A 25,560-nucleotide genomic window follows, 5' to 3' on the forward strand; every position below is an offset into this window, starting at 1 on the left:
TTATTCATTTGCATGACACCACGAGAGCCATAAGGAGGCTATTTGGATGTTTATCAAGATAGAATTGTTTTTATAGTTGAACTGTTTGAACCTACTGATTCAAATATAAACACAGTATTCTTTTTCTTAAACAAGTGGTTCCTTGGCCCAAGTAGACTTTTTTCTTTCCTTGGTAAGCTACACTACATGGAAATGTGCTATAAATTGTGTGCATGTACGTCAAACAAAAGGACATAATAGAAAACTACTTGTGGACTCCTGTGCAAGACTGATCTTTTTCTTTTGCTTAAAGTCTCGTGACTCTCGTCCTACTTCATCAGTGTATCCTCATCTTATCTTTGTCTTTATACTTCAAATTAGTCATGCATGATCTAATGCATTTGCCTTCCATGCGTAAGACGTAATTGTTTTATTTTTTGTTTTGTTTATTTACAGTTGACTTGATGCTAGCCATTGTTTGCGAAAATGACAGCATATTGTGCTTCTGAATGATTCCTCTCTGTTACCAAATAATGAATATTATCATATTTCGATTATCTAGAAAGTACAAAACCCTTTTCATGTTCCATTTTCCAATGCCTTTGCAAGTTTCAGGCTTGCAGATTAAGTCTTAAATCTTACATAATTTCTTTTCTTAGTTGAAACAAGTTTCTGAATAATTATCTACCTATGCAAGACCGTCTAAAACATGTCACAAATATATCAATCATAGACAAAACAATCCAAGTACCAATTATACAACCACGTTTCAAAAATCTTGTGAATTGAGGTTCATGGGAACTCTGGACTTGAAAATCTATTACACTTTTCCCTCTGAGAATAGGGGCAGGTAAAATGGAAGATATGTACACACCAACCGTTTGTTAGAATCCTATACCTATACACAAATTCAACAATTTTCCAGTTCTAATTTCTAGCACTCTCATCAAGCAAAGCTACATAAAAATTAATGGGAAATTTCCAGAATGTGCAATTAATAATGCTTCAACGACAGAAAAAGTTATCATCGTCCTCAAACTCAGAAACTCCTAGCATTGCCAAAGCTAAGTGACTCCTCCTCTCACTATTTGTTTGTTGTAAGTGAGAGTAACAATCAATAACGCATCCATTTCCCAGAAAACCAGACTTCTTTCTTTTAGAGACAACAGGTGATTCTTCACCTTTTAATATTGCAACAACCTCACCAATGCCTGGCCTCCGAGATTCTTCGTTAGTTATGCAGGAAGCTGCAGCTGCGATCATCTGTGCTATTTTATCTGAATTTTTCAAAGTACATTTGAGCCGTGGATCAAGCAACTCTTCAATGGCTCCTTTCCCTTTCTGCAAAAGGGGTTTTGCCTGCAAAAACAGTACCAAGTTTATCATTTCCAATCTTCACTTTCACAAGTGTATCAAGCAGAGACATAACAATAAGCACTTGAATGCCCCACCCCACAAAAATTAAACACCCCCATAGATGTGGCAAACCCTTTTGCAAGCAAATAATACCTTAAACAGAGATATACTGCCTATAAATACATAGAGTTGTTTAAATTTATATCTTCGTGTTTAAACACTGAGTGAAATTTCATAGAAATTATGCTCATGCACTATATTCATCGAAAAAGATCTAATAAAGTAGAGTTTTTTTTTTTTTGCTACAGTAAGTTTTTAAGGGGTACTAGCCCCCAGAATCGAACACCTTGAGCCAAGGAGCTTGTGGTTACTGAAGTAGAGCTTCATAGCAATTGAGAAACAACCATTCAGTCAGTCAATCTATATAAAGTCACAAGTTTTTAAGTGAAGAACGCTCTGTAATCACAATTGGTTCATGCTCACCACATCATTTTATTCTCAGATTTATCCTAGTCAACTTTCAAAAGTAATAGGTTTATATATTCTGACCCCCACAGCATAAATGCCATGGAACTCAGAAGGAAACGTACAAAAGTAATACTCCTAGATTGGATGCTTTATGAAGTTTTTGGAGACATTGTTCTCATACATGGTTTCTATTTGCAAACACTAGTCAGTTGCTTAACTGTTAAGAGAAGCACAATTTATACTTCATCACTCCTTTTTTAACTCCAATCAATTGGATTTAAACCCATAACATCCAACCTATAATGCCACAAGGTCAAGATACCCATAAATTTTTACTTCATCAAATTCCATAACCTCAAGATAGAGGCTTCATTTGTTCCAAGAGAATAAAAATAAAGTATAAAGAATGCTTCAGATTTGTCCGATGGAATATTGAGCATTATATGTTTTGAACATCAAATCATTTAAGTAAATTACCCATGCAAATATAGCCAGGCTATAAATCTCATAAATAAATGAAGGAAGATGCAAATACTAATAAATTTGACAACTTTATAAGTTTATGATATTTAGTCCAGTAAAAAAATTAGTACGATACAAATTTCTAAATCTAAAATTCAAGATCTCGTTAATTCTAATGTGAAAACTACATTGTGTTAGTCTTATGTCATAATTTGTTTGAAGCATGAAAGCTGTGTAGTTTAAATGTTAAAAACACTTCCTAGCCTTTCAGGAATCTATAAGGCACGATTCATGAAGAAGCTAAATATTTTTGAGCTATACAAGTTAAAATAACATAATTTTAGGTTACACCAATTACAAACATTCAAGTGCAGTTAGAACAAACTTTAGGTTACCGAAATGAAAGAACAGCTTGTTTTAAAGAAAGCCTTATATTCTGTATAAATGGTGCCATCACTAAAACTAAAACTGTACAATGTGGGTATCTCTGGGATTCTACAATACAGAACAGATGGAATCTTTGCTTCTGTGTGGACTTTAAAGGAACACCAAAACTTTTTTGCTTTAATATACAAAATTCAAGGTGCAGCACCAACTAATTTGGCAGTGCACAAATAATCCCATACTCTTAGTCATGAAAAGATTTTTTATGAAATTTAATCTCTAATTCTCTATACATGTAGGTCATATATGCTGTGCACCATTTATATTGGTCACATATGCGTGCAACCTTAAAACAAAGAAAAAAATGTCCTATCACAATAACAAAACACTACTCAAAATCGACCAATGAATAAGATTATCTACTACATCAGAAACCGATGCAGTGTTTTGACTCCATTGCTAAAAAAAAAAAGAAACCTTTATCAATTAAATGGCCCACATGATTAAATCAATATATCTATTGGTCATTTGGGCTATTGTCACAATTAGCTATTAGGAAAACTTCCTTTTCCCCACATCAGAAGCAAATAGGGGACACTCACTGTAACCATCACAAAGTCAAAGGCAACTATAAAAGAAATTGAACTTTAACCTACCCATAGGACCAAATTCTCCTCCCCCGGAGGCCTTCTCGCTTCAATTGGCTTCCGGCCAGTTATGAGTTCCAGTAGAACCACTCCAAAAGCATATACATCGGTTTTATCAGATACTTTCCCATGCTGGAAGTACTCAGGAGCCAAATAACTGTGCATATGGTATCAATTCAGTTAATGGAGAGAAAACAAGACTTCATGTAATAATCAACCAAAAAGATTTCCTTTCTTTATGCTTTTAGAACATTATAATAAGTTTCCTAGATAGCATACCCAAATGTTCCTTTGACAGTTTTGCAAAGGAAAGGAACTGAAGGTGCAGAAGTCCATGTAGCTAATCCAAAATCACATAACTGTAAACACCATTAACACATATAACAATCCATCAGAATGAATTGTATTTACCATAGAACAAATTGAGTGTGATACCAACATGAAATTTAAAAGAAAATAGCCCTTTTACCTTGGGTATCTTCTTTGAAGAAAGAAGAATATTAGAGGGCTTAATGTCTCTATGAACAACACATCTCTCAGTTCCATTATGTAGATATGCTATTGCCTCTGCAATCCCTATGGCAACCTTATACCTCACAGACCATGGAAGTGAAGAACCACCTTTTACACCCTTCTTCTTCTTCCCTGCCAACGTGTATGTCACATAATCAATTCAAGTTCATCAAATCCAAATCAAATTCCCAATAAAAATACAAATATAAGAACATACCATGCAAATGGCGCTCTAAGTTTCCACCAGAGACATACTTATAGACTAAGAAAAGACCCTCTTCTGGATCAATACAAAAACCCACAAGAGGAACAACATTTGGGTTGTGAAGAGAGCTAGCAATCATCAATTCTCTACAGAATGCCTTTGCAGCCTCCTTATCTTCCTTGTCCAATTTCTTAATTGCCACAGCTGTCCTCAAAACCCCAACTTTCCCCCTAAAAACACAGCTCAAAGCCCCTCTTCCCAAAACTCTGCCTACCCATCACAACAAAATCAATCAGAAATCTCATACAATATAACATAAACCAAATTTGATCCAAACAAAAGAAACCCATTGAAGTACCTTTGGAGAAATTGCGAGTAGCCGAAAGAATTTCACCATAGCTGAATCTGATAAGAGTATTGGCCACAGGTGATATGCTTCTCTCCAATGACTCAATTCTTCTCCACTTAAGCTCTTTAGCTCGAGACTCAGTCATTCCATTATCCAAATTCACCATTAAAACAGTAGCAGCAGTTGAAGAATTCATGTTCAATGACTCAAGCTCAACCTGAGAGCAAAAACTGAACCTGAAAGATGAGTGCACAGATTGTGGGTCAGCATTTGTCAACTCTGCACCACACCCACCAGACTCTGCTAACAACCATGCCTTGTTGTGTTCCAAATTCTTGTTCCCACCATTGTTGTTGAGAATGTCAGCCTGGCTCTGGTTCTTGCTAGAGATTCTCCTCAGGCGAGCTGGGAGGAAACAAGATAACCCAAGTTGCCAAAACATCTTTCTCAAAATGTACTTGACTTTGGGCTCATTATAGTCAGAGTAGTCCTCACTAGAGCTAGTGCAAGTGCCTTGATAAAAACCCATTTTTTTGATATTTGAAGCAGATCTCAAATCTCAATGAGAGGAGCACAAAAACCCAGAAACGAATTGGGAAAAGAAAGATTAAAGAAAGAAAAAAAAAAGGTGAAAGCTGACAGCTTTGCTTGCAGGGTGGGAGAGAATATCAAGAGAGATGTGTATTTGGTATAGGCTATATGTATGTATATAAAAATGGAATTTTGGTTAAAGAAATGTTACATGGTAGTGGGATAACAAGAAAATGTAGGGTGGAGGGGTGTAAAGACTATGGTCCCCAAAGAAGATTTCATACGAAAGACAAGGAATGGTTTATCACTTTATACATATATTATATGGGTTTGGTTTGTAGGTGGTGCAAATATTCTTAAGGTAAGTTGATTCTTTTAGAGAGAGAGAGAGAGAGAGTGAGTGAGATTCTTAAATCATAATGTTAATGGGAAAAAGTGGACAAAGAGTAACCCACAAAATGGTACCATTTGTGCATAATTTGGATGGTGACAGAGGAAGGAGAGAGAGTTGTGGGGACTACCCAAGTTTAGGGAAAAGGAGAAGCTTGTAGCTTTTTTTGGGATTTTCTTGCAAGATTGAATTATGAGATTGATATTAGTATTACTCAATAATCACCAATGAGGAGAGAGATTGAGTAAGGATTTTTCATTTTTATGGTACATAAAGGAGGTGGTGGCCTATGTTTATGATGATGGGAGGTGGAAAAGGTTGAGGTTGTGGCTTTGGGAGATTCTTTTAGAGAATAAGTAGATAACTAGTACAAAAATTATACTAAGATAACTATGTAGTTTGGTGACTGGCCACCGCCATCCAACCCCCCAACAACCCCACTCTTAGAGTCTTAACAGCTTAGCTTAGCCTTTATAAGCTTGGAAAATGAGCCCTTTTGATAATTGACCTTCTTCACAAACCCATAGCTCTTGATTTCCTAGAGCTTTAAATTTTAACAGCAATCAAAATTCAATTTGTTGTGCCCAAATATGTGTATCAAATTTGTCAATTCAACTACAAAGTTATGTTCCAAGGACATGTTAGGTATAATAGGTCCGGTATTAGAATGATTATTGATGATTAATAATTATTCGATTATTTAATTATATCTTCATTACAATGACTAGTTATTTATTACGAATAACTATTATTTAAATTGAGGAATAATTATTCATTTTCCAAGAGGACTGTAATAGATCTTCCTTAACACGTAACAAATTGTAAAGTTTTCCACAAAAGAAAAAAAAAAGTTTTCCTCAAAATAAAAAAAACAAATTGTAAAATTAATACATTTCCAAAACTCTAAAAATTATACGCATCACCTTTTACAAAATTTCCATATTTAAAAATTATATCAAAATTTTCATTTCGTGTACGAAACGTGTTCCAATTAATGTTGTATTCAATCTTTCATATTTATTCTGATTATTACACAATTTAATTAATATTCCAATTTTAATTTGATCGTATCTCATCTCTAGTTATATTTGAATACATCTAATCCTGATTGTATCTAACAATTATAATATGCAGATAAAAGAGTGATGTTAAGAATACTAAAAAATTTACTACCCAAATCTTACAAATTGATTTGTACATTGTCACAAATTAAAACTTTGCTACACATACAATACCAACTAATGAAACACTACGAATATAAAATGTTTTACATTGTCACAAATTAAAACTTTGCTACTACTTAATATCCGAATTATAGTTGAAATTATATTATTTGAGTTAATTTACATTTATGAAATTGTAAAAATTAGATTCACCAACCTTATATTATTAAAAATTAATATACTAAAATATTGTTTGTCCCTAAAGTTTGTACTAATTTTGTTTTTTGTCCCTAAATTTTTTTTTTTTTCATCTCTAAATTATTGAAAATATTATACTTTCTAGCCACTTGGGTCAAAGTTCACTAATTTTTATTTTAATAGTTTAACAGTTAAGGAAAAAGTGATTTAAACTCCTGACATCTACGACAAAAAGTCCAACAAAGTATCACTTTACTAATGTTACCTAAGCCATATTCAAGTTAGGATCTTCCTAAGTTTTATTTTATTTTATTTTATTTTATTTGAGTTAAGGATCTTCCCAAGTTGATTCCTAGAGTAGACATACAAACATAATGAGTGGCGAAAGTATTAAAGGAAAAGATATAGAATTCAAATCTTGAAAAAAAAAAAAACCAAATAAATTCAAATTGAGACAAACAAAGAAAGTTGATTAGTTGGAGAATATTTCATCAAGTCACTACTTAAGTACTTATTAAAGTGCCTTATTCATGAAAGACTAAGTTTGAAGCAGATTATGCTCAGGGACCAATTCCATTTAAAGGAAAAAAGGAATTCATATGAAATGATCATATCTCCAAAAAAGAAAGAGTCATATCAAATCTAAAAAAGAAAAGAGAATCCATTGGTAATTCTAATATTCTTTTTTTAGAAAAAAAATCTAATTGTCTTAATCATAGGATTAGAGTGCAAGTGTTGAATTAAAATCAATCATGTTACTGATCACTGATTAGACATTCAATTTTTTTTTTTTTGGGGGATAAGACTAGACATTCGATTAAATGGGCAACAGTAGAAGTTGGGCACTCTCTCTCTCTCTCTCTCTCTCTCTCTCTCTCTCTCTCTCTCTCTCTCTCTCTCTCTCTCTATATATATATATATATTATCTAAATTGAATTTCAATTGGAGTCACCCTCTAACAAAAATTTCAATTGGAGTCTAATTGTGCTCCATGTGTCAAGTTTAATTTTTAATTTTTGTGGCAAGTGAATTATTGGATGCAAAAACAAAAGAATTTAAATACAATTAAATTCTTAATAATATATATATATATATATATATATATATATATATATATATATATATATAATGAGAAACCATCACATATTTAAAAAAATTTATGATTAAAAAAATGTGTAAACTAATACCATGAATAATTTTATTTTCTAAAAAATAAAGTAAATTGTCTATGTAATTGTGTTTTTTTTTTTAATTGTACATGTGCATATGTACAAAGTTACACATTGGTTGGTATAATTGGCCAAGCTTCCTTAAAAAAGAAGTGTTTGAAAAATAAAATGAAAAAAAAAAATTCAAACAATACCCTTTTTTATTTTCTTAAGAGTAATGAGTTCAATTTATGGGTACATATAGGGACGGAACCACAAGGGCGTCGGGGCCTAGCCGCCCAAACCAAATAAAATAAAAAAAAGGAAAAAAAATTGGGCCCCCCTAGCCGGCTAGCCCAAAGAATTTTTTTTTTCTAGAGTTGTACCTCACTCTTCCAAAGATTTAGACTCCCTTTCTTTTAATTAGTTTATCTCAACTAGCAACTACCCAACTCAAAAACTTAACAAAAATAAAAATCTTAGCCAGCCCAGTATTATAGTACTAGTATTAGATGTTCTAAATGGTAAATATTTAGTATTTAGAACACCAAATACTAGGAACACTACTATACGAGACATTTCAAATGCTATATTAAAGTAGCAAAAGTAAGTTTTAATTTGTAAATATATATATATATAGCAACAATTGATGCTCTTAAGAAACTATATTATTTTGCATTTTTTTTCTTTGTTGGTAAATGGTTGCATCTTAATGTATTAAGAAATAATGATTTTGTGTATTGATTTTGGTTGATAGTTTGTTAGAACTATATGGATACCTAGTTAGATTTTTTTCTTCTTATGCTTTGGCCCCCTAGCTTGAAATCATAGGTCCACCCCTGGGTGTATATCATATAGTTGGGTATATACATGTGAGTGAAAGTTTCACATTGAATAATGACAACAAATATAAAGTGGTTAATACAACATAATTAAGCTCAAATTCATAGGTTTAAGTTTGTGGGTAAAATGATGAAAAAAAAAATTCAAACAATACCCTTTTTTATTTGCTTAAGAGTAATGAGTTCAATTTATGGGTGTATACAGGGGGGCGGGGGCCTAAATAAAAAAGAAAAAAAAAATGGGCACCCCTAGCCGGCTAGCCCAAAGGAAAAAAAAAGAATTTTTTTTAATGATAATATATTTTTTTTCTAGAATTGCACCTCATTCTTCCAAAAACTTAGACTCCTCTTTTAAGGCCCTCAGCCCCCTGCCCAAATAAATAAATAAATAAAAATTTGGGCCCCTCTAGCCAGCTAGCCCAAAGGGAAAAAAAAAAAAATCATAATATATATATATATTTTTTTTTTTCTGGAGTTGTACCTCACTTCTCTAAAAACTTAGACTCCCTCTCTTTTAATTAGTCTCTCCCAACTAGCAACTACCCAACTCAAAAACTTAACAAAAATAAAATTTAAAAAATAAATAAAAATCTTAGTCAGCCCAGTATTATAGTACTAATATTAGATGTTCTAAATGGTAGATATTCAGTATTTAGAACATTAAGTACCAAAAACACAATTGTACGAGACATTTCAAATGCTATATTAGAGCACTCACAACAATGGTGGTATATTGTTATATTGGTATTTTTTAGCTCCTTAAATATCAAAAAGCTTGCTCCAGCAGTGGAGCTAAATCTATTTTTTTTTTGCTCTCATGAACAGTGCACATCTATCAATAGATGTGCACTGTTCATGAGAGCTAAAAATAATAATAATTTTTTATTTCAGCTTCCGATTAAAATAATCCCAAATCCCACCGTGCCTCTCTCTCTCTCTCTCTCTCTCTCTCTCATCACATCTGAACCTCATCTCTCTCAACTCCGAAGCTCGACGTCACCGATCCACTGCCGATCAGCCTCAGACCTACGCCGCCGATCCGCCATCCGCCTCAGACCCACGAGTAGAGCGATGAGATCGAAGCCAAGAGAGAGTTGTAGCGTAATCGGAAACCAAAGCATCGGCGACTCACCTCAAATCGAAGCACTCCGTTTCGCTTTGCACTCATCATCACTATCTATGATCATTGATTGATGATTGGCGCAAGTCTCGTCGGCCGGTACCAAATCGAACGGAGAATCGGGCATGGGTTTCGGTTTGGCTGTGTTGAATCCACTGTGTTGCCTTGCTCTGATTTCGATCGTGAAGGATCGAGCCACGCCGTTGGCAGCAAAATCGAGCGGTCCGTATCAGTTAAGGCTCGATTCGTCGGTGAAGACCATGAAACCGTGCCCCTCGGTGCAGGTACCGTCCACCGATATTGAATCGGATAGAGTATCGGGCATGCGTCTCGTCCACCGATACTGCAACCCTGCCCCTCGGTGCCGTGTTGATTTTTCTAGGTTTTTGTTTTGTTATTCTTCACTGGTTTTGATGGGATTTGATGGGCACGATGGGGTTGTGGTTGTACAGTAATTTTTATGGGTTTGACGGTGGTTGTTGTTGTGAGTTGGTGGTTAAATAAAATATTATTTTATTGTAGTGTTTATATTATTTTATTCTGTTAAAAGTTAAAAATAGCTCCACTGCTATAGAATGTGAGAAGGTAAAATAGATAAAATAACTTTTTGTGTAGCTAAAAAGCTAAAAATTTAGCTCCACTGCTGTGGATGCTCTTATAGTAACATAAGTAAAATTTGGTTTGTAAATAAATAAATAAATAAATATATATATATATATATATATATATATATATATATATATATATATATATATATATATTTGTACACATATTGCAACAGTTGATGCTTTTAAAAAACAATATTATTTTGCATTTTTTTCTTTGTTGGTAAATGATTGTATCTTAATGTATTAAGAAACAATGATTTTGTGTAATAATCTTGGTTGATATTTTGTTAGTACTATATGGATACATATTTGGATTTTTTTTCTTCTTATGCCCCCCCCCCCTCCCCCCAAAAAAAAAACTTGAAATCTTAGGTCCACCCTTAGGTGTATGTCATATAGTTGGGTATATAGATATGAGTGAAGGTTCCACATTGAATAAGGGCAACAAATGTGAGTGGTTAATATAACATAGTTAAGCTCAAATTCATAGGTTTAAGCTTGTGGGTAAAGTGATGGCCCTATATGTTATATTATTAACTATTTAATTAAAGTCTTCTCAACGTGTTATCTTCTCAATAAGTAGAATTAGAGCATGTAGTTTTGTAGATTTTTTTTCTTCTTCTTCTTCTGATTTGTGGATTTTGAACTTGGGTATAATTCTCATCATATTTCAATTTTTAATTAAAAATAAAAATAAAAACAAAACGAGAGAGGATTCATGATCCACGCTTCAAAATTGTGAGTATAATTTAAATTTTGATTTTAAGACTGTAGGGTTAGTAATAATAGGGAAGACTCAAGCCAAGCTCAGCTAGCTGTACCTTAGATTATTTATTGGCAACCATTAATAATCACAAAAGGACCCAATTAGGTACCCTTAAGCAATCAATCAGTGATGTAGATGATGGCCAAAATATTGGGTGATAATGAGGGCTCTGGTATGGTTGGTCACTTCTAACTTCTAATAATAAGTTGTCAAAACACAGAGAGTTAATTGGACAATCATGCATGAATGCTCTTGCACGTGTAGTAGAATTAGGTGCTCAAAAAGGACCTATAGGTAGCTACCAAGAATAATGATCATCTTTAAAACTATAAAACTTTGTCTATAATAATACTCCCCTTTCAAGGTACAAAATCAAGAATAGATACATGGCACATATTCAGTGGTTGTGTTGATTCCAATTAGGTGAGAGAGAGAGAGAGAGAGTGTGCAAATTTTTCTTTTCTTTTTTTTTTGTTCAGAGAATGCTATATTAAAGACTTTTCTGTTTTTGTATAAGTAAACATTAATTGTGGAATAAAAAAAACATTAATTGTTCATCTACCTAGCAAAAAAAATCAACAATAATTCTAACTTTATTTTAAAAATCTTTTCCTTTTATTGCAATTTGGTTTGGATTTTTCTATTAACTCTTTGGGACATTTTTAATACAAATTCAATACCAGCAGCTGGTTAAGGTGTGCGGCCAAATTCATGGCTCTTTTTTTTTTCTTTAATTTAATTTTTTTGGGTTAACAGTATAAGGGTATTTTTTTTAGTTGAATAGTTGGGTGAGGAAGTTTTGAATTTTGAATGTTTTTGTTAAAAAAACTTAAAAAGTGTTAGTTGAGCTACCTGAATTTTGCGGTATTTTGACTATTTAGTTGGCGGTAAAAAGTACTCAGATCACAATTATGTGTTATGAATCCAACTCTTATATAGCAAAGATAAAAGAAAAAAAAAATTGAAAGAAATTTTATTTAAAAAAGCAAAACTTGAAACAACATTGTTTTTGTGGCCTTGATGGAAAATTCTTTAAAGGCAATGAATGTAAAGATCATATTTATAACAAAATTGACAAAAAACAAAAACCACAATTTATTTAAACTTTACCATTTTAGTCTAAAAATTAAAAAAAAAAAAAAAGAAAAAAGAAAAAGAAAGAAAGAAACTACCTTGGGCTTCTTGGTGGTATTTGATTTAATGAATAACTAAACAGAAATAAATAAATAAAGAGAATAGCATAATAGGTCAAAACTGTGTACATGTTAATGGTTAAGGCCCAGGATAAATCGACCAGAAAGAATGGAAGGAAATGTCGTTTTGGGACAAAGTAGCAGATACAGTATCAACGTTGGTTGTGTGCTTCCTTGCCCACTGACATTACATTTTCCAAATCTTGTAAATATTAAACCAGTCTGCTAGCTTCCAAGCTCTTAGTAATGAATCTGCGTTGAAAATAAAAAATGTAAATAATTTCTTTCATAAAAAATTAGCCATTAAATTATGAATTTCATTTAGCTCTTTCAAGCCATCGAATAAGAGATCTGAGATTTGATCTCCATCTATAAAAAAACTAATTAATATTTTGATATGATGATAAAGAACAATTATTACAAAAAGAATGTCATAAATTTAAAATTTTCTTTTAGCTTGAGATATCCCAAATAAGTATTCATTTTCTAGAAGAAAAACATTAGTCTCTTTATTTTTTTTATTTTAAAAAATTCATAAAAGATCGTGCCTTACTCCTCTATAATACCAAGTAAGCATTATTTTAAGGTTTCATTTTGAACCCAAGACTTATTTTGAGATGCACAAAGCATTCTTTTTTATTTATTTATCCTCCTATACATGTCTAATTATACTTGTGTCGTTTAGCAAAATTGGATCAATAGTACGGTTATGCTTAATGCTTGAGCAACCTCCTACACTTGCCTATGCAATTCCAGTACATAGAACTATTTGATTGTACATATTTCAAAATTGGATTGTGTCGTTTAGCAAAATTGGATCAATAGTACGGTTATGCTTAATGCTTGAGCAACCTCCTACACTAGCCTATGCAAATCCAGTACATAGAACCATTTGATTGTACATATTTCAAAAAATAAATTTAAAATATTATTCTATACTTTTTTTTTTTTTTTTTAGTTTCAACCTATGACGTTCACTTCTAATGATAGTTATTTATCATTAAACCAAAACATCAATGATTTTTTGTATAGGTAGAGATTGAATCTCAGATTTCTTATTCAAGCATCAGAAACTTTACCAGTTGAGTTAACTAGAACCCACCTTATGCCCATTTTTTTGTTAGTGAATAAATACTTTATTGATTGTGCAAGAGAACAGCACAAAAGGACCTGGACCTGGACCTGGACCTAGGGCCATCTCCTTCCTATAAATGCCGGTTTAGATGTAGCAACTTTGTGTAAAATATGCTAGTCCAGGAATGGAGCAAGTATATTATTAGTGATAGTTTTAATTCCCTTTTAACAATTGCCTATATTCCTTCTGCCCCTTTAGAGCAACACCATTGAATGTGGACCATGTGCTATAGGGAGTCTGAGTTTCTATGATTCTTCTTCTATTATCAGGAGGAAAAAAGGCCTATGGTTCTCCAACGCTAGCTGATGCATTTGACCTCAAAGCACAATTATGGAGATGCTTTAATACAATTGATTATTTACTGTTTAAAATTCCTAGATTAAAAAAAAATGAAATATATTAGAATTGTCTGCTTTGACTCAAGCATTTATGTGCTTATGGTTCAATAATTGTTTTGGGATTAACTTTAATGATTTTTATGTTCCCTATACAGTGTGGATCACATCCGAGTTAGAACAATAGAACCACCGTTTGTTCTCTTTTGTTTTTGTTTGTTTTTTTTTAATTGGGCTCCGATTTTGATTAGGTTCTTTTTATTATTATTATTTTTAAATAATTATAAAGCACAATATTATTATTAAAAGCTAGACTAAAATCACTTATTACATGGAATAAACCACTTATTTAAGCAAAAGCATACGTAGCCAGCTTGAGCAATACAATTTGCATCCCTTCCATCCCAAACTAAAATCACAAGAAACAAATCTACCACTAAGCTCTAAAACATTGCTCAATAGTGTAGATATAGACCACTCTACATTAGACAACCTAGACTTCAAAACATCAAAACAAGTTTTAGCATCTCCTTCCACGATGATTTTGTGAAATTCCTCAATATAACTGTGAGGCCCAGAGTATGGCCGTAGCTTCTACCCGCACTGGGTCACAAAGAACATGCTGCCTAGCCCAAGTAGATGTGACCTTAACTTTTTCATCTTGACCCACCACAGCCAATGTTGTGAATTTATCCATGATAGTCCCATCAACATTTAGCTTCAGTGCTTCACTATTTTTGTTGTGGGAGGTTTCCATGGATTTTTTTTGATAAATTTCAATCAATTGACAAGGAAAGGAAGAACACTAGTGGGTTTTTTGTCTAGAAACTTGGACTTGAAATTGTGCTGGATCTATATCTAGTATATATATATTCTTGCCTTCTTGTTGATGTTGTTGATGATAACTGGAATATTCACCTTTTTTTTTTCTTATGAGCAACAAAGTTCTTGAGATTCCAAATGAACTCAAGAATTAAAACCATAAACAAGGTATACCGATGAGAAATGAGAATCTTCCTTTGCCCACCGAGAATGCCCCATTAACTGCATTGGAAGATCTAAGAAAAATCTTATTGTGTCTTGAAGGTTGGATATTGTTTTACTATCAGTCATGATTAATTAGAGCAACCATAATTTGACACGGCCATAATTAAGGAGAGTCAAATGATCACTTAATGTTGCTATATGTTATTCTATCTTTTAACTTTCCAAAAATTACAACATATTGATATTATTCAAATTCCCACTCCTCTAACTATCAAATTATTAATAAATAAATAAATAAAAGTCCCAACAAAGCAATGTTGCAAATAGGGCTTTTCGAATTCCTCCCATTTCCCTCAATTGAACTCACTAAAATCTTTTTTTATTATTTGTAATTTGATAATTACAATGGGAAATGGATGATTTAAATCCTAAATATCTTAAAAATATTAGGAAGCGCAAACTAATTGAATTATAAGGCTTTGGATGAATCCACTAAAACTCTAAAATACTAATGGTATGCTAGTTTGATCCATGGATAAATCAAGAATCATATATATATATATATATATATATAAGCAAAACATTGGTCCTAAACCTAGAGAAGAAGTCAAAGTCTCTTCATTTGAGGCCTGTTGATAAATTCCCAAGAGAAAATGTGAGAAGTGTAGGCTTTGTTCATATCTGGGGATATAACCACAACACATCACATTATTGTTTGAAAAAGGGAGGTCTGAGACTTGTTCTCACTTAATATTGAGTTGTCTTTTTGCATTGATTAGAATTTTAACTCAATCATCCATCATTGAGAATTTGCCACACATTTTCGAGCAATTGATGAAAACAAATTTAAAAATACATGGCACAAATTCAATGGTTGTGTTCATTCCATAGATACCTTTAAACCCATTACATAGATACAACTCTTATTAGATGGTAAAAATACACCCCCTCCTTCCTGTCATCTTAAATGTAAATATCCTAAGATTAAAAAAAAACAAATTTAAAGATAGTTTCCATAGAAACCTGTAACCCCATTACATAGATATAACTGTTATCTAGTTCATTCACTATAAAGAAGAAATTTAACATACTAAGATGGAAGAAATTTGACATGTGAATACATGTGCGCAAACACACACAATGCAAGCATGGCAGACAGTTTAGCGCTTAATCATTTTATAAACAAACTGAAACCAAACTACATATCATCCAGAATTACAAACATAGGAGTGATGTAGCCTAAATGAGTTTAACGAAGTAAATTCACATAATAACTACTACAATCGATTTTGACATAAAAACTAATGCCAATACTAAGAAACTAAACACCATCAAAACGCTTTGTTGAATATTTTCTTTCCCTGAGTTAAAGTTTGTTACTTACGTACAACTCATCATCAAGCATGATTTCAAAAGGTCCTGCAAGAATTTAAAAACTGTAAGAGCATTCTTGTTCATGACTTAGCATAAGATAAAATAATACTAATCAGTTTAGTAATCATATAGAAAAACAAACACTAAGATTTGCCTTAACCACATGAACATGTGCAACAATGGGGATGGGGGACTGGGGCAAATGATCTATGAAGGTTCCCATGACAAGAATTATATAATAAGAAGATATCTTGCTACTTAACTAGGGACAATTGTAAAGAGAAGACTGTTCCAAAAGAAAATACGGGAGTAGAAATATTGTAAAAGTTCATAGTAATAGAAAGAACACAAACACAATATGAAATCAACTGTTAATTACAACCAAAACAAATAATTTCAAAGTAAAGCTCTAGATAACCACAAATCACTATTATGACTATGAGACAAGTTTTGTATCATCCATCAACGTACTCTAAAACTCTAAGTGATACATTGCTGGATGCAGGGTTTTTTTTCCCAATCCTTTTTAATAGTATATCCTTAAGCGTTCAATGTTTTATGTGGAGGGTGTTGTCCCTTGCTCAACAATAATTGATCACTTGTGTTCTCTACATTCATAGCATCAATGTCCTCTTTCTCTAAGAGAAATATTTTAACCATTCTCTGAGGGATAACTTTGATCTAAAGAACCAAGTACGAACATTATCACTATATATGATGAAAAGATTTTCAGCTTATAAATCACATAAGAAAAGTTGCCAACTTAGCTTCTTGGTAGATTTTTTTGGGAGTGGTGTTATATTTGGATTGAGTTTCACCTTCACAAGGGATGAGAGGAATGTCTATAAGGATTGATTTTTCCATCAACATGTTTTCATTTATAGAAAAAGAAAAGCCTAAAAAGATGCTAACTACCATGAACTTTCAGAATGATCCCTTCCAAGTAAGGGAATATATTCATCAGTGAGCACAGTGGGGCAAAAACTCTTGTATGCTTGCATAGAACAAGAATTATCACACAAATTTAGCGCTTATACACATTTAAAGAAACATTAGTGACCAAATGTTGTAAGATGAAGACAATACACACAGAGCACTGGCAAGCATCTTCATCCCAATGCATGGCGGACATGTCTCAAAAAGAGTTATTATTATTATTTTCCTAAACACTGGGAATCCTATGTTTGAACTCACCAAGTTAGGCCACTCCATTTCTAAGGAAAAGTATGAATGCTGTCCCAGAGAAAGCCTTATGAATTCCTGCCTCCAAGGTTGCTGCCTTTCCTGTACATAGAAAGAAGGCCTTCAATTTAATGTTTCAAGTGAGGCCATCTGATCAACAAGTCCATTTGGTTTTGTCTCTTAAACTCGCTATCATTGCAGGATATTAACATAATATTTAAATTTTATGTGCAATACAAATGACTAGAAAAATAAAATTAAACTTCTGTTGCCATTTTTTTGTTGTTGACAATTTGATAGTTATACTGTTATAGAGGGGGAGGGGGAATTTAAACCCAAGTTCTTCTAGGTGACATATGTTGCGGTTTGAATGTATCCAGCAAAGCCCTTATTAGATGGTGAAATGTAATATCCAATCCCACCCTATCAATGTAAATATCCTAAGATTAAAGAACAGGTTTATAAGCAGTTTCCATAAATACCTTTACACCCATTACATAGACATAACTGCTATCTAGTTCACTGAGAAAGCATAAATTTAACACAAACACAATGCAAACATGGCAGACACTGTTTTGCATCTACTTCATACAATTGTGTAATAGAAAATACTAAATCATTCACAGATGAAGAGAGGGAAAAGAAAAACAATGGAAGGAAACAAAGTCAACAAAACAAAAGCATTTTTACTTTATTGGGATAAAAATACTCAAATTAAGCCAAGGAACGAAAGTTAAAAAATATTAATTCAAGAAGAGGATTATACCTGAGTTTGGAGCGTTTGGACCAAGAGCGATTCTGTGTTTTGCATCTCGAGAAGAACCAGAACCTATGGATCTTATATAACATTGGTCCACAAATCTGTATTCTGCAATTACATTTTTATTTTTATTTTATATTTACTTATCCGGGGGAAGGAAAAAAAAGAAGAAGAAGAGGAGGAGGATTATAAAAAAGTCATTTTCAATTCTTAACCACCCAAAGGTTAGGAACCTCATGTGTAACTAAACATTAAGAAGTTGATGCATTGGGGGGATTGTGCAGAGGAAACACTAAGCTGAAATTAGAAGTTAGAAGTTGGTAGTATTATGATATGTACTTCCTGTGCTATGTTGGGATGCATGTCTTACAGGTATATGTGCAAATTACAAGTGTTAAAGAAGTCAAGTGATAGGCTGTTACTAGTAGAAACAGTGATGTCAGCTGGTTATTGTTAGAGGTGTTTGAGGTAGTCAGTTAGTTGTTACAGCTGATTAAGTAATTAAAAATTGATCTGCCAATTGTATTGCTGTATAATGATCAATTGATGAATAAACTAGTTTTACCTTTTAGTCTTTCATTCTCTCTCTCTCACATCTTAGGAGGCAACGCTACCCTCAAATCTAGCCATCGCCTTAATTTTCATACTCTTAACTACCCAATGTCCAAGATCCTAACACCAAAGCTAGCAATGACAAGTGGTGAGCTGCCTTCTCAATGAACATGGCTCTATGGGAATGTTTGCGGTAAGAAGATAGGCATCTAAGGTAGTAGAAGATTTAAAATGTACAAGCATTATCTTAAGCATATACAGATCATAATTGATAAATTAAGCAATTTTTTAATAATCCCAAGAGAACACAAACATTTAGTACAAGTGTGAAAACATGAAGTTAAAAGAGGCCACCGTAACATTATCAAGAAAGAATAAGTTGAGTACATCTATCTTTAACCAATATAAGTGGCAGGAAACATGATACTCACACAGTCCAAATATCTTCAACCAATTGATAAATAAGCATGCTAAAAGTTCATAACCAACACAAACCACTTTGTTTTCTCAATATAACCAAAATCAACCACAACTTTGATCAGCTATCTATTCTAAATATAAAGCCACTCAATTAAGGTAATCAATCAACAATAAGAACTTATAGAATTACATTCATATTGAACTCATAATCAAAGCCAGGTATATATGAAGAGCAAAATGGAAAACCACAAAAATAAGCTTGACAATAAAATTTATCTTGCCTGCTGTTGTTCCTCTTTCTTTTCTGTCTTTTCCCTTGTTGGTTGGGTTTGTCAAGTAGAACTAGGCTCTCAACATAAGAATCAACAAAAGTATATGCACATCCACGAATTCTAAGATTTTTAAAGTCTTTGGTCTCAAGGTCTCGTGAGATGAGGTATCCTCCATACAATTCCAGGATAACCTCACCACTCTTCCTAAAACCCTTAGGTATACAATGTGACCTTGGTACGCCCTCTACGAGAAATGCATCAGGCAAAGTTCTAATTTTGGTCCATGATGACGCATCTGCATAGTCTTTCATCACCCAAATACTGAGACGGTGAATAGAAAACCCCTGTTGAAACAGGGCAAGGGAATTCCCATACGCTGAAATAGACACCCTCACCCAATACTCATCTCCATTTTGATCTGAAAGTTTCGGCAGCGCTATCTCACGGAAGACCTCGTCCCCCAAATCAAACACCATAACAAAATTAAGAAATTTGTTCCCAGTCTTCCTCAAAGCAACCCAATGCAGAGCCCCATTGACAAAAGCCTCCGGCTCACGACCTCGTGCAGCACCTATAGGAGGTGAAGCAGTAACCATTCTCCATTTTCCAGTGGAGAGTGAGTAAACCTCCACCTCCGGTGGAGACTTACCCTTTTGGCCTTTTTCTTTAAGAGTCACAAACCTCACCACCTTATAGTCATTGGTTTTGGAATCAAATCCAAACCCAACAGTGGCGTCGTAGCCACCATGTGAAAAGAAGGTAATATTGGGTATAGGAAGTTTGACAAACTTTCTAACACAAGGGTTCCAGAGAAAGAACTTACAAAGGTACCCATATAAATCATCAGCAAGGAAGATGAGGCCATTACAAGTACCCACTACATTAAATATTCCATCAAAGCTTGGACCATGAAAAGGGAAGTCATCAAACCTGGTGTACTCATTGAAATCTTGGTTGTCAAAATGCAAAACGTAATGTTCTTTTTCCGAAGAGCAGAGTCTGAAGAGGAGTAGCGGGTGTTTGTTGTTGTTGTTGGAGGAGTGGTGGAGATGGTTGGAAATGAAGGTTGGGTTTTGGATGAGAGATTTCCATGTTTTGCAGACTGCTGTGCATGTTACTATGGATTTTATAGGTAGGCGAAGGAAAACATTGGTCAAGATTTCATGAGGTAGAGAGTCCAATGTAGATAAATTGTCTGACATTGCTTCCTTCAACCTTGAAAAACAGTGAAAATGGGTACTGAATCCACAAATGACAAGTGACCCAGATTTTTGTTTTTCGTTTTTAGTAGGAAAGTGCGAGAAACAAAAAAATGAGAGTAAGAGAGAAACTCACTTTCACTTAGGTGAAAATGGAGAGCGAGTTGGATCGGATGAAAATCCCTATCGTCTAAAAACAGAACCACGACTCTGTTGTTGTAATAAAGAAAACAATAATGGCGTTGGAGATGGGTTTAGGTGTGGGTTTGGTCGTAGTGATTGATTTTGGGTGTGAGTTTCTTGTATTTTGGCTATGGTGGTGGTGTGGTGTATAAGTTTCAAGTAAAGTAGTAGCGGTGCCAAAAAAAAAAAAAAAAAAAAAACTAAGAAGTTAAAATAGATTATGTGGCTTTTTTTTGTGTTAAAAAGTTAAAAATTTGCTTTCATGCTCATATATATATATATATATATGAAAATGCTAATGGATATTTTTAGGATAACGGTTAATAATTCATTCTATTCCATTCCATTCCATTCCTTTGTCCCAAACGAGGCTTAAAAGTTGTGTCAAAACTTTCTTAAAATAGATTGTTAACTATTACCTTAAGGACACCCGTTAGTATGACCCATATATATCAAAAGTTTTGACTTCAAAATTAGGAAAACATTTTACACCATTGAGAGTGATTGGGTACACATGAAATTACGGTCAAACTGAAAATAAATTTCTGTTGACTGTAAAATAGAGGCTTTACCTCAAAATAAATTTCAGTTGACTGTAAAATAGAGGTCCTATCCCAGCAAAACCAATTACATAGCCATTTTACCTTCAACCCATTTCTACCCTCCTTCACAACTCAGCAACCCAGAGAGAGAGAGAGAGCAATAAATCATCACATAATAAAAATATGTTAGTGATTAACCCTAATAAACGTGATGTTGCTTCATTCATAACAAGTTATGTTAATATCAATAATTATGAAAAATAGTGTAACTAATGTTACTCTATTTATTATCGCAAGGTTTCATTTGGTTTAGCTTTGACATGTAAACCTTTCTTTCTTTTTGTACCTAATTATAATAGAGATCCGGAACATATACCATACCTCATACACCCATTGGCAACATATAAGCTAAAAAACAAGGCATTAAGCTAGTAAAATTGTGATGATTTGGGAATACATATACCAGTTTGGACAAAGGGTGCATCAACTTGAACAACTTCAAAACTATACAACATGCATCAAAGCTCCTAGAATATGTATGTAGCAATATTTCAAAGTTAAAATCATAACAATTTGTTTATAGTTGTATAGATATGACACAATAAAGCTCGTTGTTGTCAGAGGAAGAGAAGGAGATGAGGAATTTGAAGATTGATTTACACCAATTGTTGTAAATATTGTGTGAGGGGCAAACAAGTTTGAATAGGGAGAGAGAGAAAGATGGTCACAAGCCAACAACTAAAGAAAATATGATGGATACACTTATTATAGTTATTTTGAAATTTTATTAGAGAAAAATGAGAAAACACTCTTTAATCAAATTAATCATTGTACTTCTAATTTATGAGTCCAAATCTTCTGTCCCACTTTTCCTGCTCCACTCTATACTCCATTAATAAAAACTTGTCACGTGTTTACCTAATTAATTAAATACTACTATTAATTAATAACGGTAGCATTAATAAGTCAATAATAGTAGTATTTAATTAATTAGGTGAACACGTGTCAAATTTTTATTGGTGGAGTATAGAGTGGAGTAGGAAAAGTGGAACAGAAGATTTAGACTCCTAATTTATAATTATACCTCTTATCAAGAGTTTTGTAGTTAAGTGGAATAGTCTACTCTTTTTTATTAGAAGAACCGGATTCGAATTCCCCTCCTTATTATTGTACTATAAAAATAATAATAAATCTTTGAATTTTAATAAATACCCATCTCATACCTTCACACCTTGTGTTACCATTCCGTTAATGGACAATAAATGCAAGCATTTAATAGAAAAATTAATTAAAAAAGTATTTAAATAAATTTAATTAAAAAATACTTTTATTGCTAATTAATTTCTTTTCTTTTCTTTTCTTTTTTCTCTCCATTCATGGTGGCACCATAGCCCAACTACCAGCGCTGAAATCTGTACCCAACTAGCATTGCATCTAACCATTATCTTTATTGATAAATTACACACCTCAATGAATCTCGAACATATAACCTCACATTCTGCGTAACACTTATTACGAAGAGGTATCAATTAAGCCAAAAATGATTTGCTCAAAGTTGAGAAAACCATTACCAAATTTCATTGATTTCATAGCTGTTGAAAGATTGAATTATTGCAATATGGAATCTATAATGCAAAAACTGTTTGTATTTGTAAACTATTGATTACAAGAATATATAGGTTATTCTTATCGTTATTCATCCCAACATTAATTTTTTTTTTTGAAATAAAATAAATAAAGGACTTTTTTTCTTTATTAGGCTACGAATACAATGAATGGTTCAGCATAACCAAATTTGCCTTAGAAACTTCCCCATATATGAAAGCCATTATAGCTCAAGGCTTTTGCTGATAAATTGATGGACAATTTCTACACGACATGGATGGAAGTAAGGAACACCTACAAATTACGGCGGCCATGGAATATCTTTCATATAGAGTTTTTTTCATTCTCGCTTTAAAATCCAATGACAACATTACAATCATTACTAGATCAATCCTCACTTCTTTCCAATTTCCGTTTAGAAGATAGGAACCTGGTGAGATGACAAGTTTCCAATAAATTCAGATTGCCTACTAAAGCTCTCAACAAACAAATAAGAAAGTAAGGATATCAACCCCACCTAATAAAAAATTTATGAAAATAATGAGGAACAAAAGTCACTAAAAAGAGACTACCCAGAGGAGCAACGCATATAACTATAAGAAAAGTTAACAATTGCTCTAAGAGCATTGGTTTATATATGCATTCATGCATAACAAAAATGTCTAGATCTGATCAGAACACGTGAAACACTAAAGTGAAATTTTCTTTCTTTCTTTCTTCTTTTTTTTTTTTTTTTTTTCCTTTCTTTTTTGATAAGTTACTATTAAGTGGAAAGTTGGAACAACTGGACTAGGAGCCCTCTAGACTTCAGAGAAAAACAAGGATACCATTTTCCTTCAACTAGAAAGTTGATAATGTTTGCTTGCTTCCCAAGGGAGATAGGATAAATGAAAAACTTTTTCGAGACCCCATGTTCGTAGCAAGTTATGCACTTCATAAACCATTAAGCTTACCTTTGAACTCCAGGATCTTCATCTATGCCAAAGGCATGACAATTTATAGGTCATGCCCGCCAAGTACATTTTTTCAAAAAAATAAATTCATTTCATTTTGGACACATACAGTTTAATAATTTAACTACCCTCGCACAATCACCAAGTGGTTTTCGGAGTCACGACGAGATTCATATATTGCTCCCATCAATTTAAGCATAAACCACCACTCATTTCGCCTCAATATCTTTGATCTTTGATGACACTTGAAGAAACCTAAGACATTAATAAGAGATTCAGGTAGCTTTAACCAAATCACATTGGATGGTAACATGCTCATCTAGGAATCTATTGTAGCAAACTAAGCCAGAACTTTTTGATTAGCGACAAAGTCTGAAAGTCTATGACGCATGACTCTGAAACCCAATATCTCCATAGGGTGACTATTGAGACTAATGAGCATTTTCCTGAGAATAGCTTTACTTACAGAACCTGGAATTCCAGTCACAACTGTGTTCTCATGCCAGCCTGGACAAGCATTATTTATTAGGTGTTCCAAATAAATAGAGAGATCATTTATTTTTCTGGGACACTAACAAGACTTTAGGTATCAGTATTACCTTGCTGCTTGAAAGAAAAATCAAAGATTTACCTACCAATGGTGATGTATTTCATCAGGCCAATTACAGGGAAGCACTAGAACCTAAAGGAATGTAACCCCGACTTTACTAGGGGTTCCTGAAGTCATAATTCATGTAAGCCTAGTTCTCCTATTGTGCTTAAGTTTCTAAGGTAAGCAAGTTTTACTCTCAACCATGACCTAAATGGGGGAAAACAACAACAACAACAAACAAAAAGGAAAGAAAAGAAGCCAATTCATGAACCTAAAAGAATATATATCTGTGGTGATTGGAGCATATACACTCGAATCGAAATTAACATAACGAGTATTAAATTGTCAGAAAAGCTAACAAATAAAACATTGCATGGAGTAAAAGGACTCATTTCAAGAAAAGAATTAAACTCTCACATGACAAAGAGCTTCGAGCTGAGTTCTAGATTCTGAAATATAACACAAAAAACATTTTTAAATACTATATAACATTTTGATAAGTAAAATACCAAATTAATATTCACCAATCACATTTGTTATATAATTATCTATTATGCTATAACTGATGCCTCAAATAGATAAGTTTCAAGCTTAATCAAGAATAAATCACCAAAAGATGCATTGGTGCACAAAAATCTGAAAATGAATAAAAAATTATTGGATTGGAAGCATGAAACTCCAAATGAAGTGCAAGAGGACAAAAAGATCCTACTATATTTTCTTCTAATGTCTGCAAGCTAGTTAATGAAGCACTTGGTAGGAAAAACAAATAAGGTATTCAAACAAGCACATTAAAAGCAACACGAACCACATGATATTGGAAAAAAGCTATAACATGAGAAATAAATTTAAAAAAAAAAAAAAAAAAAAAAGGAAAGATGTAACCAAAGGTAACCCAAATAAACCAGGAAGATTATGAGATAAGGAGTTAATCAACCAACAGTAAAAGGACTAACCACTACAAATGGTACATACAAGAAGGAAGAGAACTCACAACTAATGTAGGGAAACGTAAGCCTAAAAGAAATTTTTTTATTTTTAAGAAAAGAAACCATTAGTCCCTTATCTTTTATTTCTCTATGTTATATTTTATTTATTATTATGTATTTAGTATTACAAAATGTCATGTAACTAGCAAGAGACTCT

The 25,560-nt window shown here is 33.0% G+C and overlaps 2 protein-coding genes across 2 annotated transcripts; both read right to left on the reverse strand.

Moving 5' to 3' along the window:
* Positions 1-725: 725 nt before the first annotated feature.
* Positions 726-5,176, reverse strand: LOC142642101 (putative serine/threonine-protein kinase PBL7). The gene is made up of 6 exons (XM_075816452.1): positions 4,373-5,176; positions 4,027-4,284; positions 3,766-3,941; positions 3,576-3,655; positions 3,306-3,453; positions 726-1,338 (listed from the first exon to the last, which is right to left on the reverse strand). Exons 1-6 carry the CDS (start codon positions 4,890-4,892, stop codon positions 985-987), a joined length of 1,536 nt encoding a protein of 511 aa, XP_075672567.1. The 5' UTR covers positions 4,893-5,176; the 3' UTR covers positions 726-984.
* Positions 5,177-15,939: 10,763 nt separating this feature from the next.
* Positions 15,940-20,841, reverse strand: LOC142642462 (F-box protein CPR1-like). Its single transcript, XM_075816823.1, has 4 exons — positions 19,350-20,841; positions 18,103-18,204; positions 17,349-17,438; positions 15,940-16,199 (listed from the first exon to the last, which is right to left on the reverse strand). The coding sequence occupies exons 1-3, from the start codon at positions 20,540-20,542 to the stop codon at positions 17,405-17,407; spliced, it is 1,329 nt and encodes a 442-aa protein (XP_075672938.1). The 5' UTR covers positions 20,543-20,841; the 3' UTR covers positions 15,940-16,199; positions 17,349-17,404.
* Between the last annotated feature and the right edge of the window lie 4,719 nt (positions 20,842-25,560).

This window comes from Castanea sativa, chromosome 7 (genome assembly GCF_040712315.1).
Source record: "Castanea sativa cultivar Marrone di Chiusa Pesio chromosome 7, ASM4071231v1".
Lineage (NCBI taxonomy): Eukaryota > Viridiplantae > Streptophyta > Magnoliopsida > Fagales > Fagaceae > Castanea > Castanea sativa.